Source organism: Aotus nancymaae, unplaced genomic scaffold (assembly GCF_030222135.1).
Source record: "Aotus nancymaae isolate 86718 unplaced genomic scaffold, 86718_ANA_hifiasm-v0.15.2.pri h1tg000040l, whole genome shotgun sequence".
Classification (NCBI taxonomy): domain Eukaryota; kingdom Metazoa; phylum Chordata; class Mammalia; order Primates; family Aotidae; genus Aotus; species Aotus nancymaae.
Genome location: NW_026988454.1, coordinates 86,296,474 through 86,314,913, shown reverse-complemented (window position 1 = coordinate 86,314,913; position 18,440 = coordinate 86,296,474). Strand labels below are relative to the sequence as shown.

The 18,440-nt window shown below is 36.5% G+C and overlaps 1 protein-coding gene across 3 annotated transcripts in view; it reads left to right on the top strand.

Annotated features, from left to right (window-relative positions):
- The window catches only part of BCKDHB (branched chain keto acid dehydrogenase E1 subunit beta), a 230,650-nt gene that overhangs the window by 70,563 nt on the left and 141,647 nt on the right, over positions 1-18,440 (top strand). For all 3 annotated transcript variants that reach the window (XR_010336695.1, XM_012471787.3, XM_064360897.1), the window contains one exon: positions 17,750-17,847. Coding sequence is in view for 2 of the 3 variants with exons in the window: in XM_012471787.3 (XP_012327210.1) it covers positions 17,750-17,847 (98 nt within the window). In the remaining variant the exon portion in view is untranslated. The remainder of the gene's footprint in view (positions 1-17,749; positions 17,848-18,440) is intronic.

Sequence of the window (18,440 nt, the reverse complement as noted above, 5' to 3'; positions counted from 1 at the left end):
TCTCTTAATCCCTTTCTTGCTTTCTCTAAGCCCCATATATTCTTCAGTTTAGCCCTGAGTAAAAAATGATTGATGAAGCCAGATACTGTGTGTCTAAATAGCAGTTAGTGAAAAACTATGGTGGAAGGATAGGGAATTATTGCCACAGGTACTGTGGGTTCATAAGACTCAATAAAATAAGTATTTGTTACTGAAATCTAAGAACGAAAACAGGAAATGTTTGTCAGACATTTAATTTGGCAATTGTAAGAGTGAAAACCTTGTGTTTTTATTCTCTTCTATATCAGAATTTTGTCCTTTTTTTAATTAAAAGAGTTAATTTTTTAAGAGCAGTTTTAGGTTCACAGCAAAACTGAGAGAAAGATACAGAGATTTTCCACATACCCACTGACCTCAAACAAGCATAGCCTTCCCCATTATCAACATCCCCATCAGAGTTGTACATTTTTTACAGTTGATGACCTACATTAACACATCGTCATCACTCAAAGTCCATGGTTTACGTCAGTGTTCACTCTGTGTTGTGCCTTCTATGGGTTGTATAATGACATATATCTACCTCTATAATATCTTACGGAATATTTCCACTGTCCTAGAAATTTTCTGTGCTGCATCTGTTTGTCTCTCCTCACTTCAACCCCTGACAACCACTGATAATCTTTATTGTATCCATAGTTTTATCTTTTCCAGAATGTCATAGAATTGGAATTATACAATATGAAACCTCTCCAGATTGGGGTCCTTCACTTAGTAATATGTACTTAAGGTTTCTTCATGTCTTTTCATGGCTTGAGAACTCATTTCTATTTAATTCTGAATAATACTCCATTGTTTGGAAGTAACACCTTATTTATTCATTCACCTGCAGAAAGGTATCTTGGTTACTTCTAAGTTTTGACAATTATGAATAAAGTTGCTGTAAACATACATGTGTAGGTTTTTGTGTACAAGTAAGTTTTCAACTTACTCAACCTAGTAGTAATTTTTTAATAAATTTGGGAGCTCCAGTATTAGGTGCATATTATTTAGGATTGTGATATTTTCCTGTTGGAGTAGTCCTTTTGTCATTTTGTGAATTCTCTCCTTGTCTTTATAATTGTTGTTACTTTAAAGTCTGTTTTATCTAAGAATACCTACTCCTGCTTGCTTTGGTTTCCACTTGCATGGAATATCTTTTTCTATCTCTTTACCTTGCGTTTATGGAATATGTGTTAAGTGAGTCTCTTGAAGACAGACAGTAGATACTTGGTTGGTGGATTTCTATGTATTCTGTATCTTTTAAGTGGAGCATTTAGACCATTATATTCAATATTAGTATTGAGATATGAGGCACTGTTTCATTCATCATGCTAGTTCTTGCCTGAATACATTTTTTTTTCAAAGTTGTCTTTTTTTTATAGGCCTTGTGAGATTTATACTTTAGGGAGGTTCTATTTTGGTGTATTTCAAGATTTTGTTTCAAGATTTAGAACTCTTTTTAGAAGTTGTTGTAGTACTGGCTTGGTAGTGGAGAATTCTTTCAGCATTTGTTTGTCTGAAAAAGACTATCTTTCCTTTATTTATAAAGGTTATTTTTGCTGGATATGAAATTTTTGGCTGATAATTATTTTGTTTAAGGAGGCTAAAGATAGGACCCCAATTCCTATTGATTTGTAGGGTTCCACTGAGAAATCCACTGTTAATCTGAATGGTTTTCCTTTATAGGTTACCTGATGCTTTTGCCTCACACCTCTTAAGATTCTTTCCTTTGTCTTGACTTTAGATAACTTGATGACCATGTTCCTAGGTGATGATCTTTTTGCAATGAATTTCCCAGGTGTTCCTTGAGCTTTTTATATTTGAACGTCTAGATCTCTAGCAAGGACAGGGAAGTTTTTCTCTATTATCCCCACAAATATGTTTTCTGAACTTTTAGATTTTTCTTTTTCCTCAGGAACACCAATTAGTCTTAGGTTTGGTCATTTAACATAATCCCAACTTTCTTGGAGACTTTGTTCAGTTTCTTAAAATTCTTTTTTTTTTTTTGTCTTTGGGTTAATTTGTAAGTCTTATCTTTGAGCTCTGAACTCCTTTCTTCTACTTGTTCTAGTCTGTTGTTGAAACTTTGCAGTGTATTTTTTATTTCTCTAAGTGTGGCTTTCATTTCCAGAACTTGTGACTGTTTTTTCTTTATGATATTTATTTATCTTTATACCTTTTCATCCATATCTTGTATTTTTTTAAAAATTCATTTAAGATTTTTTTTTTTTTTTTTTTACCTTTCCTGGTACCTCCTTGAGTACCTTAATAATCAGCCTTCTGAATTCCTTATCTGGAAATCAGAGATTTTTTCTTGGTTTGGATCTATTGTTGGAGAGCTCATGTGATCTTTTGGAGGTGTTACAGAACTTTGTTTTGTCATCTTACCATAATTACTTTTCTGTTTGGTAGACTGTTTCAGTGGAAAGATATGGAACTCAAGGGCTGCTATTCAAATTCTTTTGTCCCATGGGTTGATCCCTTGATGTGATGCTCTCCCCCTTCCCCTAGAGATGGAGCTTCCTGAGAGAGCTAGATTGCATTGATTGTTATTGTCTTTCTTGCTTTAGCCACCCAGTGGTGCTACTGGGCTCTGGGCTGATGCTGGGGAATGTCTGCAGAGAGTCTTGTGAGGTGATCTGTCTTCAGGTCTCCCAGCTGTGGATGTCAGCACCTGCTCCACTATAGGTGGTAAGGGAGTTAAGTGTACTTTATGAGAGTCCTTGGTTGTAGTTTTGTTTAGTGTGCTGGTGTTTTTGAATGCTGGTTATGCCAGCAGTTAAGTTGTTATGTGGACAGACTCAGAACCTTGGGTTAGCCAGGACGTTGTAGATGGTGGAATTAGCTGTTTTCTCCTTCTTTGGAACAGGGTTATTTTATTATTCCAGAGTTGATTGGCCTCTAGCCAGGAGGTGGTGCTTTTAAGAGAGTGCCAGCTGTGGTAGTAGAAGGGGGATATAAGCTTGTTCTTCGTTGGCCAGGATGAGTACTTGGGTTCCCCAGGCAATGGATGGGACCCTGGAGTTCTCAAGAGTTCCTAGAGTCTTTTGCCTTGGGCTAACAGGATTGGTAGTGAAAAACCATCAGGTGGGGGCAGGCCTAGGAGGGTCTGAGCTCAGATTCTCCTTGAGTGGGGCTTGTTGGGGCATGTTTCTCAGGCCAATAGATTTATGTTCCAGGGGAATTATGGCTGCCTGTGCTGTGTCATACTGGTTGCCACGAAACGGGGGAAAGCCAGCAGTGACAGGCCTCACCCAGCTTCCACACAGCCAGCAAGGTCAGTCTCACCCCTGCCATGTCCTGCTGACAGCGCCAAGTTTATCTGGCAGCTGGGGAGAAGGGATAGATCTTGCCCCAGACTACAAGCCTTCATGATGAGAAAACAAGCAGGGCTCTCAGGCCTTGGCCTGCACCATCAGCTGTGGCTTCTGTGCTTTTATCTGGACTTCCGGTTTGCCCCCTGGATTCTGCTCAGGAAAATTTGTACTCATTTGGAAGTATTATGAAGTTTAGCTAGAACCTTCTTTTACCCTGTGGCCCCTCCCTAATTCCACTGGCTGCCTTCCCCAAGGACCCCTGTGAGATAAATCAGGGATGGCTTTCCCTGGCTTGAGCTAGGGACTGGGAGTGCTTACAGGGCTTTTGCCACTTCTTCTTCTTATTTGATATTTCACTTGGCTGCCTAAATCTGTTTTAACTTCAGGTGAGGTTAAATTCTTTTGCGATCTGGCTTTTTTGGTTCCCCAGGGGGGATGTCTGTTCAGAGGCAGACTTTTCCCCCACTCATACTTTGGGAACCCACAGTTTTTCAGCTGTCCCGTGGAGTTTGTAGTGTCAGGCTACTTCTTTCAAAGGGTCTGTGAATTCTTTTGGTTTTCCTGGTGTATTCCTGTGGTGGTTTTTGGAGCAAAAGTTCACAGTGTAAGTCTCTACACACTGTTCTCTCTGTCCAAGTGGGAACTACATGTTAGTCCTGTCTTGTTTCTGCCGTTTTCTCCATGTTGGTAATTTAGATCTTTGTATTTCTTCTAGCTTTGAAAATTTTAATCGTAGAAAATTTTCTTTGCAGTATCATTTGATTAAATGTTTTAATACTTGTATTTAGAATAATGCCTGACACATCATAAATGCCTAATAAATGTTAATGGTATTATTAAAAGTTGTTGCTATTATCATATAAAAATCTCCAATGATTTATTTTAATATTAACTCTTAAACATAAGCTTTTATTTAGAGTGTTGGGGTAAGAGAACTAATTAGAAGTAGTGTTCTAACTCAGTAGAGAGGGAGGGGTAAGGGTCTATAGAATGTTAGCAAGTGGAGTCAGCTGAAATTTAACCAATTTCAGGGTTAGTCTAAAACTACCAACAGAGTAAACAGACAATCTACAGAAAGGGAGAAAATATTTGCAAACTATGCATGTAACAGAGGTCTAGTATTGAGAATCTATAAGGAACTTAAACAAATTTACATGCCAAAAACAACCCCAAGCAAAAAAGTGGTCAAAAGACATGAGCATACACTTTTCAAAAGAAGACAGTCATGTAGCCAACAAGCATATGAGAAAATGTTCAACATCACAAATCATTAGAGAAATGCAAATCAAAACCATAATGACATACCATCTCACAGTGGTCAGAATAGTGATTATTAAAAAGTCAGAAATTAAGAGATGCTGGTGGGCCGGGCACGGTGGCTCATGCCTGTAATCCCAGCACTTTGGGAGGCTGAGGCGGGTGGATCATGAGGTCAAGAGATCAAGACCATCCTGGTCAACATGGTGAAACCCCGTCTCTACTGAAAATACAAAAAATTAGCTGGGCATGGTGGCGTGTGCCTGTAATCCCAGCTACTCAGGAGGCTGAGGCAGGAGAATTGCCTGAACCCAGGAGGCGGAGGTTGCGGTGAGCCGAGATCGCGCCATTGCACTCCAGCCTGGGTAACAAGAGCGAAACTCCGTCTCAAAAAAAAAAAAAAGAGATGCTGGTGAAGTTGTGGAAAAAATGGAATATTTATACACTGCTGGTGGAAATGTAAACTAGTTCAGCCATTGTGGAAAGCAGTTTTGTGTTTTCTCAAAGAACTTAAAAAAGAATTATGACTTAACCCAGTAATCCCATTATTGAGTATATACCCAAAGGAACGTAAATCATTCATCATAAAAACACATGCATGTATATGTTCATTGCAGCACTATTCACAATAGCAAAAACATGAAATCAACCTAAATGTCCATCAACGGTAGACTGGATAAATAAAATGTAGTACATATATAGCATAAAAAACTATGCAGCCATTAAAAAAAGAATGAGATCATGTCTTTTGCTGGAACTTGGATGGAGGTGGAGGCCATTATCCTTAGCAAACTAAAGCCAGTGGAAAACCAAATACCACATGTTCTCACTTATAAGTGGAAGCTAAACATTGAGTTCACACAAAAAAGGGAACAACAGACACTGGGGGCCTACCTGAGGGTGGAGGGTGGAAGGAGGGTGAGGATCAAAGTACTACCTATCGCTGAGGTTGGTGGATTGCTTGAGCCAAGGACTGGAGAGCAGCCTGGGCAACATGGTGAGACCCTGTCTCTACAAAAAAAATACAAAAATTATCCAGACATGGTGGTGTGCTCCTGTAGTCTCAGCTTCTTGTGAGGTTGAGGTGGGAAGATCACTTGAGCCTGGGAGGTGAAGTTTGCAGTGAGCCAAGATTGCACCACTGCAGTCCAGCCTGGGCAACAGGGTGAGACCTTGTCTTTAAAAAAAACCTCCAAAAACCAAAGAACAAACTGCCCATCACTTACTAATTGCCTGGGTGATGAAATAATTTGTACACCAAGTCCTGTGACACGCAGTTTACCTATATGGCAAACTTGCATATGTAGCCTTGAACATAAAATAAAAATTAAAATTATAGATTTTCGGAAAAGGGAGGAATTGTTCTTGCAGTTTAATAGCCTTTGATTGGGTGATTTTAGAAAGAGAGGTGGGTAGAAACAGTTGCTGGGTCTGTGGTAATATGAGGGCCACTGTGGTACATATTTAGTTTTTCTGAGACTCTTGCAGATTATTTAGGATTATTTAAAGTGTATTCTAACATATTTGGGCATGTGTTTCATCATGTTAAATCAAGCATAAGCTTCCACTTTTTGACTACAGGCCATTCCTAATGTGTTTCTTAGAATGTGTGCAAAATCAAATATCTGGAAGTCAAATATTTACTTACATTTAATAAATAGATTTCCTTACCAAGAGAGCTAGAATAAAATTTCATTTAAACTTCACCTTTACACACGGTTGTCATGATACAGTTTTCAACATTTTATATATACTTTTAATTTTTTTCTTTTTGAATTGATCAATTCAAGTGACTTAAATACAGTGGGCATTCAGCTGAGGTTAAAAATTTACTGTATACAACATAGCAAATAATTTCTTTCTTGACCCCAATTTTATAATATTCTCTTTGGCTATATCAGTGTTTTTACTTTTCTGTTTTTTACTTATAAAGTATTAAGGGTAAATAAGAATTCTAATAGTATAGAAACATTGCTATATATACCATTAACAATGGTAAAACAGAACACTTGACTAGCAGAAAGGGTGTTGAGCTTCCATTTTTGTAGATAGCTTATCTTCAGAATTTCAAATTTAGAGTAAAAGGCATATAATAAGCCCTTTAGGAGTTTTCATCTACACTATATATATAAATGTGTATTGAGCATAAGTTGAAAATATGAAAATTTAGGTCTGCCTATACTTAGAGGCAGATAGGTAGAAAACACTAAACTGTTAAGGCCATTAGGTATTTAGTAATTTTCACGTATATTTACTTTTTTTTTTTTTTTTTTTGAGACGGAGTTTCGCTCTTGTTACCCAGGCTGGAGTGTAATGGCGCGATCTCGGCCCACCGCAACCTCTGCCTCCTGGGTTCAGGCAATTCTCCTGCCTCAGCCTCCTGAGTAGCTGGGATTACAGGCATGCGCCACCATGCCCAGCTAATTTTTTGTATTTTTAGTAGAGACGGGGTTTCACCATGTTGACCAGGATGGTCTGATCTCTTGACCTCGTGATCCACCCGCCTCGGCCTCCCAAAGTGCTGGGATTACAGGCGTGAGCCACTGCACCCAGCCCATATTTACTTTTTAAATAGAGAAATAAAGTAGTAGACTTATAAAAATTAAAGTCGAAAAATTTTTCTCAGTAATATTCTAATAATTTAGAACATTTATTAATTTTATTAATACTCCTTCAGTGTCTCTCAGTGTTGAACTTGAATTTATGAATTCTAGCTAATTTATCTACCTCTAGCACTGACTATACCTAGGGTATGAAGTGATGACTAAATAAATAAATTTTAAATCATTGGACTATAAATCATAGTTTCTGCCTATATAAGTAAATTTGGAATTCTTCACTATTTGTAGTATTAATCCATGATTTAATATGAAGGAATTTATATTCAAGAGAAATGTAGATTTCTAATGGAGGAGTGATATACAGCAACACACTGAGGCAGATAGTGGGTGATAAGTATGTATAGATTCCACCTGCTTTATGGAATTTAAAGCTTGATTAGTGTGTAAAAAATTTATTTGAGAAAATGGGAATGAATTTCTGGGAGTTGGTGAGAGAATTCTAGATTTAACACTTGATCAGTCTCGGGAAAAACAGCCATTATTTAATCTTAAGGTTATATTTTCTATTTTAAAACAAATATGGCAAGCATAACACCTCCCTTTTTAAAATATACAATTTTTGCAATTTTCAAGACTTATGGAAAGGATCAAGCTTGATATATGTTTACATTAAATATTTCTGAAACTCATTTTGGGCAGATTTCTATATACTATAATAGTAGTTATGAGCTTGGACTGCAGAGTGACAACTTACTGTCCATAACTGAGTATCTTAATATGTCTTTGCCTGTTTCTTCATCAGCAGCATTGGGATAAATCTAGTATCATTCACATTGAGTTGTAAGGATAAAAGAGATGATACTTTAAAGGTGCTTAAACAATCATAGTATGTTGAAAGGACTCTATAAATATTAGCTTTTCTCATTGTAATTAATATATTGGAGTTTTCTCTATTTCTCATCAAAGGTGACTTTTCATCGAAGTGCTATTTATAATTTAAACTTCTGTTGAATCTTTGTCAGTTGTCTGTCATCCTTACACTTGCCCTTCTGTGTTCTCTTCTGTAATTCATGGGCTGGAAACAAGTAAACTATATTTTTGTCACCCCCTTTTTAGCTAAGTTCCTTTAGAGGGTTAGGGGAATAGAAAGGAAGCCATTGTGGCTTTTCAGGCAACTTTGATAGTGGCAGTTGAGGAGAGTTTGCTGTGCTGCAGTGACCATTGTTCCCACAGTGTTGATGGCAGCCACGTTGGTGACAGGGCATTTAATAGGGATGGTTCTGCTAAGCAGCAACCACTAGTGGTTCTAGCACTGATAGTGGCTTCTATCGGCTACTGGGTCCAGCTCAGAAGTGGTAGCTGCTTCCTGATCCCTGGTTTGCATTGTTTCGCCATTTGTTACTCTAGCCCTTCCAACATCTTTGTAACAGATTCCCTGAAATAAATTAATTTTTTCTGGAGAGGTTGCTCTCTAGAAGAGGGTGTTCATCAATAAAATCAACAGCTATCATTTGATGTTTAGCTATTCAGTAAGGCATTTTGCAGTCTAATAAATATAGCATATATTCCCTGTATATCTTTCTTACCGGAAAACAATTGTCTTTTGTCAGTGTGTCCCAGTGACTTTTTCTGTTTCCTCTGCATTTAGGAAGTCAGTGGACACAGCTAATTCTTAGTGTCTAGTGGGAATTGTTGCTTCTCATGGGTAACATTGGGTTTATAAATACCAAGGGACTTACAGTACCAAAAGCATGATGTGAAAAATATATTAAATATATACTAATATTTCAGTGATTGAAAATCATCTACCCAATTGAAGCCAGTGTATTTCATTGATTCTAAGCTGCCCTTTTCCCCTCATATTTTAATATCTCTTGATATTGGAATGTGACTTAAAATCAATGGCATGTTGCAGTCATCTCATCCAGTGACCAGTAGTTGCTGTTATATCCTAATATACAAATATCAAAATCAGTAACACAGCTTAGGATAAAATTCCAGAGACACCAGAGAAGGTGTCTCTTGATAAGGAGAAGACTCTTTAGATAAGGAGATGCTAAGTGGTTGTGGTGAGATAGAAGGGCGAGGAGTGGAAAATCACAGTAGTTTAACAACGCTTGGAAGCAAGAGTTTAAAGTAGATTGTACCTAATTACTGAGCTCTCTTGAGAGCCTAGCATTAATTTTTAAAATTTTTAAATGAATTTATTTCAAAAAGCACTGCATCTCTGATGTGCTTGGTGACACAGAATGAGATTCTGTGGAGAAATGTGGAAACTAATGATTATATGTCAAGGAGTGAGTGAGAGAACTACATTTGGATTTCTTCATGAACTTTAGGAATTGATTAAACAAACTTATTTTATGTTTTGTTTTTATGTCTGTGTCAGGGTGATAGATAGTTAAAAACCCTTATCTAATTAAGTCTACAGTTTTTTCTTCAATAAGAATAAAATAAAAATTCTAAAAAAAAGTGTATCAGTTTAATTAGCAGTTTTTTCCCTAACGCTTCATAAAATAATGATGTACTTTATTGAAATATTTTTTTCTATCTCCATATAATCCTTTTTGTTAGAGGATATTTTTTCCCTTTTAAACTCTGTGTGCTAATGTAGAATGGCTTTAAAATATCACCCTTTAATTTGGTGTTCAATTTTTTTTTTGCCAGTTTGCCAATTGACCTTGTAAAATTTACACTCTATGAACAGACTTTATCCTATATGTAGTTTCTTGCTATGGAAAATGCATTGGAAAATATTTGCCAAGGGAATTCAAATATATTAAACGTGAAAGACAAACAACTGCCAGTAAAATTGGTGATAGGAGAACTTTTGCTATGCTGTTAAATGCTGCATACTAGAGAGTACATTAAAAAAAAAACCCTAAGGGTGATTGCAAATACTGAATAAGTTGTGTTATAAATGTGGTCAAATTTTAATGTGTTGTATATTAAATATACTGATGCATATTATGAAATATCCGTCTCATTAAAGCTTCTTTTTTTGTTTACATTAAATGAGACAGGAAAATGTAATGAAGTTAATTTAAAAATTTTATGAGGAATATGAAGGTGCCTTATCATATCGTTACTTTTGTCATTTATATTTGCCAACTTTTTTTTTTGAGTTAGGAGTCCCACTCTATTGCCCATGCTGGAGTGCAGTGGCACAATCTCAGCTCACTGAAACCTCCATCTCCCAGGTTCAAGCGATTCTCATGCCTCAGCCTCCTGAGTAGCTGGAATTATAGCTGTGTGCCACCATGCCTGGTTAATTTTTTTGTATTTTTAGTAGATAGGGGATTTCACAATAATTGCCTAGGCTGGTAGGCTGGTCTCAAACTCCTGATCTCAGGTGATCTGCCCACCTTGGCCTCCCAAAGTGCTGGCAATATTTTGCCAACTATTTTGAAAAGATATCTAATGTATCTCATTTTGCAAAAAAAAAATTGGAAATGTGAGATTTGCCAGTTAATTAATTATTGAAGAAAAGAATTTGACTGCATTTGAGTTTAAATGGGTCTAAGGCTGTTTCAAGTTACTCTTGCTGTTCATTTAGAAATAACAGGTGAGTTTTTTTATTTTTATTTTTCAGTATTACTCAGTGATAATAAGAAAACATTACCCTCTGAAACAATAACAGTATAAAACATTTACAACCTTAAAATTGTGTTTTATATGTAAAAACATCTCGGTTTAAGAAGTCTCCTGGCTGGGTGCAATGACTCATACCTATAATCCCCAGCACTTTGGAAGGCCAAGATGGGAGGATCACCTGAGGTCAGGAGTTCTCTTTTATTCTGGGGAAGACACTTACTTTGTCATTTTTGTCTGTCATGGTCACCACATTTGGTCAGCTCTTTTGTAGACTGCTCCTCGAATTGGGTTTGTCTGATATTTCCTCATGATTAAATTCAGGTTATGTCTTTTCGGCAAGAGTATTATAGAGTGATAGAGTGTCCATTTCAGTGCATCATCTGACATGACATGGTGTTGTGCCCAGCTTACTTGTTTTCTCTCTTCTGTTATAAATATGCACTCCACTGCTAAGAATGCCAGCTTTTTGCCTTCATGCATCTAATTATATTTATTCTTCAAGACTTACCTTTTTAAATGGTTTTCTCTGTTTGCTGCACTTCATTTGATCTCTTACTTCCTTGCTTTCCTTTTGCCATTATACTCAGTAAAATCTTGACATCCTTATGGCTTGAGAGTCTATATTATCATGTTGTGGAAGCCTTACCCGCTGTTGCTTCCAGGAGACCTTTCTGCTTTATTTCCTTGGGACATTGAGACTTACTATACCAATTTATTTTTTCCAGACAAGCTCTCGATAATCACTATGGGTTAAGTCATACCAAAGTTTGGCACTTAATTATTCTTTTATTTATTGAAAGTTAATTTTATCTTCTAATTAGATGGTATCTTCTTGCCAGCATGGACAGTCCTACAGATTTTTTTTTTTTGGCATTACTTGGAGAGAGAAATACATATTTTTAATAGTATGTTGATTCAATGTTTCTAATATAGATTGTTAATCTTTAGATTTTTCACTAATTTAAGGTGAAGAGGGGAGGAAAAAATTGGGTACAACCATGTTTAGGAAATGATTTAAAAGTGATTACTAGAAGAAAGTGCACTTAGTTTTCTTGTTCTTATATTCTTTCTTATCTCTAGCATCAGTACTAAAAGTAACTGTTGGTACAGAAGTGAAAATTGTCAAAACAAGACTGTGATTAATAATCTCAAAACCAAAAGGAGATTACAGATTCAGAAAATGACCATTGTAATATGGAAATCCAGTATTAGTTTATAGTTGATTATCAATTTTTTACAGAAAATGATACGTGATAAGAAAAACTCTTCCTAGGATGAAAATTTCTTTATAGCTTTAATGACTCTATCATTGAATTATTTCAAATTGTGATACTATTTTCTTCCTAAGAGCTTATTAATGTGTCCACATTCTATTCCAATAATGGTCCTAAGATTACAGGTAGGATACTGGGACACTAAAATAATAACAGTATTTTGTCAGAGACAACCAAACTTGTTAGATGCAGAGACAAGGTCACAACTGGATTTCTGGTTGGGTGGATTTACCCCCCTCCTACCTTTCCCCATTAGACTGAATCTTAATTAACCAGATAGGCTTTCTCAGGTATGGAGACTTGGAATATGCTGTTGTAATCAGACAGCATGAGCTAACATGTTTTAGAAATGTACTTGACTTCATTTTAAAAAGAGAACATTTATGATTTCTCACTATATCATGTATAATGCAATGTGAATAAAGCCCTATCCAAGTTTCATGTTTGTGAGGAAACTGCAGATTAGTGACAGGGCAGACAAATGACCCTATTATCTCTGTAATGGTAATAGTGTGCTTCACAGGGGAACTAGTGTCGTTAAGAGTGAGTTGTTTTCTTGCAGATGCTTTCTGCACAAGCTATTAATATATTAAATCAGAAGGAATTGGAAAGTGCTGTCTAGGGACTTAGGAATATAATTTATAAGTTTCAGTCTTCACGTTTACTTGAAATACCATGTAAATCTGTTTTTGTAGATGTATACACAAGCATAAACATGGTTTCATGCATCAATTTCTTTGTGCATATCTTATTTTTCTGTATGGAATGTCCTTTATTTTTCTTGTGTCAAGTACCTCTATCTCTAAGACCTGCAGCAGTGTGTCCTCTGTGATGAAACCTTTTATCCCTGTAACCAACTTGTTGCTTCCCTTTATATTCCCAGAGCAGTTGGTTCCCATTGTTATATTTTGTTTTCATTTGTTGTCTGATAAATCTCTTTCCACCTTCATAACTCACAGTTGAGTGTGTGCTTCTCAATGGCAATTCAGTTTTCAATTCATATTCCAGCATCTTGCATGATGCCTGCATATATTGAGTATGCAGCAACTATTAAATGAAAAATGTATATTAAATATAGTATATATATATATTATTTACATACCTCGCCTCCTCCAAAAATGTGTTTAAGATGGACTATAGGCAATATAGCAAATTAGAAGAAAACTGGAAGAGAAAAGGAGGAGGATGGGAAATAGAATGGGGCCAAGGATGAACTAATTCACACGATGAATCTCTAAGTGAATGTGTAGTGTGAATGAGTACATTTGCACATACAAGGAAGCGCATATGTGGAAACTTAAAATATACATTAGAAAAAAAAATCTATCCTGTTTGATAATTGCATTTTTGCAGTTTTGGCCTTGAAAAGTTTTCTTGTTTTTCTAAGTTGTTCATTTTATCACTATATATCTGGTGCTAAATGGTTTCTCTGAGGAATGCTTTATTAGTCTTAAGATTCTAATATGATCAGCATGTGGTGAAATGGAGTGGTGTGAGTTAGTCCCACTTCTGTGAACACAGGAATCTGTAATATGACTGTTTATGGTGCTCGTTAGTTTCTGAAGATTTCGTGTTCTAACTTCTGTCACCTGCTCTCTTTTAGAAAGCACATAGCTGTGGGGTAGGAATGTAAGAAAGCTAACTGGAAATAACAACCTTTTCCTGGAATAAATATGTTTTAAATTAAATTTAACTAAGAAGTACCTGTGAATTCTAGTTTGCTCTCCAGGTGACTTATTTGCCAAATTTAAATAAATTGACATATTAAAATTAATTCTTATTCTCCTGTTCTCAGGATTACCCATTTAAGCAAATCTCAGAAGAAGTTTTTTTTTTTTGGTTCTTAATATAACACTCTTCTTGAGTCTTATTCTCAGTATGGTATTTTTAAAATAAATAATAAAACTTTGTTCGCTTTGTTGTTCCTTAGCTAATTGTTAAAATAATGAGGCCTTATTATTTTGGGTAATTTATTTAAGACAATAGAGCAATTAGTTGCTCACTCGCAACCTGACGAAGTGGGGCAAGATGCCAACCCATTTCTTTTGGCCTACCAGCCCTTAGAGTCGTGTGATCCAAGGATTTGCTAATCACCAGCTGGCAACTGATTTACAAGGCGGGAAGGACAGGACTCTTGAATGGTGGCCACTTACAAGTAAGATGGAATGTGTACTGGCTTTAAGCCTCGTCTATTGGCATTCAGATCTTGCTGCCAGGGGAAAGACTTGATGATGGCAAAGAGCCTATGTGCTATCTTTGGTGTGTTTGTCCGATGTCATCAGCATTGTTCTTGACCCTCACTTTGGTTTAGCAATTAAGACTTGCTAAGTAGAATATACTACCCCAGTGGTATATGTCTGTTTCCCTGTCTGTTTATTTGTCCACCTACCTGTCCATTCATCTATCCATTTGTCTATCTGTCCATCCATCCATCCATCCATCCATCCATCCATCCATCCATCCAGTGAATACTGGGTTTAAGCCATTAATGAATGGGTTGAGAATTAACCTCTGAAAGCATTGTTTACAGTTGGGGCTGGCAGTCTTTTTCTATAAGAGAACAGGTAGTAAATATTTTAGGTTTGCAGACCATGTTGTCTCTGTTGGAACTAGTCAGCTCTGCTGTTGTAGGATGGAAACAGCTGCAGACACCGTGTAAATCAATGGCATGGTTATGAGCAAATGAAATACTGTTTACAAAAAAATCAACTTGCTGCTATAGTTAGCCCACCCCTCATTTAGACAGTGGAAGTATCTGACTCAATATAGTTTGGGAGCTACACAAAGACTTTCAAAGAAGTGCTTTAATGCCTATAAGTTTTCTAATACTGTTTTATGTTCTAGGTTTTTTTTTTTGTTTTTTTTTTTGAGATAGAGTTTCACTCTTGTTACCCAGGCTGGAGTGCAATGGCACGATCTCGGCTCACCACAACCTCCGCCTCCTGGGTTCAGGCAATTCTCCTGCCTCAGCCTCCCGAGTAGCTGGGACTACAGGCGCGTGCTACCATGCCCAGCTAATTTTTTGTATTTTTAGTAGAGACGGGGTTTCACCATATTGACCAGGATGGTCTCGATCTCTTGACCTTGTGATCCACACGCCTCGGCCTCCCAAAGTGTTCTAGGTTTTTAACTTAATTATTGTCTGTTTTGGGATTTACCTCAAAAAGTAATTTTATAGATTTTACTGTTTTCTTTTTTTATTTAAACATAGTAATCATTTAGAGGATATTCAGCTGTCTCTGACACTGGTTATAGAAATGTCACTGGATTGGAAATATACAAAAAAAAACAAGGAATAAATTCACCACTGTATCACCCATAAAGCATCATTACATTTAATGGTTTTTACTTATAAACATGATTTTAAAAACTACTCTGACATGGAAACATGGTCAAGATATATTGATGAAGTAAAAAATGCAGATTGTAGAAGACTTCTGAACAGTATGTATGATGTGATTCTATTTGTGAAAAGAAAGAAAAGATTATGTGTACACTAGCATGGGGCAAATATCTGAATAGATATGAATCTTAGTTTTCAAGCAGATGAAATCTACTCTCCAATATAAGCAGAAGAGATTTATTGAAGGATAATAAATAACTCACAGATTTTTGGAATCCCTGAGAATCAGGTTTAGAGGCCATATATCTAGAAACAATACATCAAATAACTGGTTCTGCAAAGAGGCCCTGGCAACTGTCAGTCTGAATCTTTGATACCACTAAGCCTAGATGCCGGATTTGCCTCCACTGTTACCAGTATTCCAGAATGAATTCTGGACAGTTACTGCTCTTCTGTGTCATCAGCTTCCAATTCAGAGTCTGCTATAAGTGCATTGGATTGGCAGAGCCCAAGTTTTGTGCCCTGGCTGCAGAGGAACCTCAGCGGGGAAGCATGTGGAACTCATTTCTGTAGTGGACAAGAGTCCTGCCTCCTGAGGTAGGGGATCTACTAATTGTAGGAAGAAGATTCAGAATCTTGGGTGTCAGAAGGAATGAGAGCTGTCCACAGCAGAGACCTAGGAAATTGTTAGCATTGGTTGCTTCTGGGCGGTGGAGTTGGAAGAGCTAACCAGGACCCTTCCAGAGGAAGGCTTTTACTTTAATTTTACTCTTCTGTGCTTTTTAAATTAAAAAAAAAATATATATATATATATATATATATATAATATATATATACACACACATATAAAACAATATAATAAAAAAGTTGATGGAGAAAATGAACAAAAGGAAACAAAAGGTTTTTGCAGTATTTCCACTGATAGTATTTTCACATAAGAACTCAAGAAGGGCTAGGCATGGTAGCTCATGTCTGTGTAATCCCAGCACTTTGGGAGGCTGAGGGTGGCAGATCACCTGAGGTCAGGAGTTCGAGATCAGCCTGAGCAACATGGTGAAACCCCATCATTACTAAAAATACAAAAATTAGCTGTGTGTGGTGGCACATGCCTATAATTCCAGCTCCTCGGAAGGTTGAGGCAAGAGAATCACCTGAACCCAGGAGGCAGAGGTTGCAGTGAGCTTAGATCATGCCACTGAACTCCAGCCTGGGCAACAGAGTGAAACTCTGTCTCAAAAAAATAAAAATAAAAAAAATAATAGCTGGGCGCAGTGACTCACGCCTGTAATCCTAGCACTTACAGGAGGCTGAGGCAGGTGGATCATCTGAAATCAGGAGTTCAAGACTAGCCTGGCCAACATGATGAAACCCCATCTCTACTAAAAATATAAAAATTAGCCTGATGGTAGTGGTGTGTGCCTGTAATCCCACCTACTTGGGAGGCTGAGGCAGGAGAATCATTTGAGCCTGGGAGGCGGAAGTTGCAGATTGCACCACTGTACTCCAGTCTGGGTTCACAGAGTAAGACCCTGTCTCAAAACAAACAAACAAACAAACAAACAAACAAACAGAAAACTCAAGAAGGCTTTTCAGCGTAACTGGGTTATCAACTTCCTATTCAGTTTTATTTTGAAATTCAGTTTATAATTTTCTCCTAGATTCAGTCATCTCTGTATTACATGTACTTGGTTGAGCAGAGAAGTTATAAAATGGTTTTCTCTCAGATACCAGTGGCTTCCTTTGGCTTGCTAGAGCTGATTCATTTTTTCTTTTTAAGGTCTACAGTATTCAGTTTTGAAAATTAAGGTATTGTCAGTGGCTATGATTGATGAAGTGTTCATAGATGTAAGGTGAAAAAAATACAATGTACTTTAAAAATTGGCCCTACTATTTTGTCCCCTTTTTTTCAAACCCATAAATTTGCTACTTTTTAGAAAATTGATCTCAGAACTTAATTTGATTTAATAAAGTTTTATCACCTGTATTAACAATTTTTAAGAAAAATTTTAGATTTACAGAAAAAGTATGAACATAGTACAGAGTTCTTAGATACCACACACACAGTTTGTCCTATTAACATCTTACATTCTTTCATTCTTTATTAAGTGTCAAGTTCATTCTTTATTAAGATTTCGTTTGTTTCTAAAGTTTATTTCTTTTGTTCCAAGATAGCTGATATATTTTATACATTTATATTGCATTTATTCATCTTTGTGGTAATGTCATAGAGCCGTATCATAAATGCTATTTCTGTTTTAAGTAATATAGAATTTAGAGAAACAATAAATAAAGCTTTGCTACAATGAGATTCTTAAATTCTTTTATGCACAAGTTTTACCTCAGAAAAAAATAACGTTGTTTATTTTTTTCCTGTTCTGTATTTAGTTGAACAGGTTCCTGTAGAACCGTACAACATCCCACTGTCCCAGGCCGAAGTCATACAGGAAGGGAGTGATGTCACTCTAGTTGCCTGGGGCACTCAGGTGAGTAGCATTGATTCCAACTGTTAAAACCTATGTTGTGCTTGAAAGCTCTCATTTTAAATCCTGATACATGAAAAATGGAAAGCAATGTTTTCTGTATATCTCAGATTAAGTCTGGTGCTACTGATGCTCACTTCTTTTTTTCCCCAACTTTATTGAGGTGTAATTGACTAAAATTATATATATTCAAGGTATATATGCGATGATTTGATATATGTATACCTTGTGAAATGATTACCATAATCAAATTAATTAATGCATCCATCAACACACATATTTACTATTGTGTGTGTGTGTGGTTGGGGGGGGTGGTTAGAACACTTCAGATCTATTATTTGCTCTAGTCACTGTGCTGTGTATTAGATCCTGAGAACTTCCTCATCTTATAATTGAAGGTCTGTGGTACTGATTTCTGAGTGAAGCTGAGGTGTAGTTATATTAAAATGTGTAAGCATGTGGTGGTCATAAATATATTGCAACAGTATATTAAGTAAAAACACATCTCTTTTGAAGTACATTTATACCCACGTTACTTTTCCTGCAAATGACAATCTTTTTCATCACATTTCCTGCCATCTCTCATGGTTACTTTG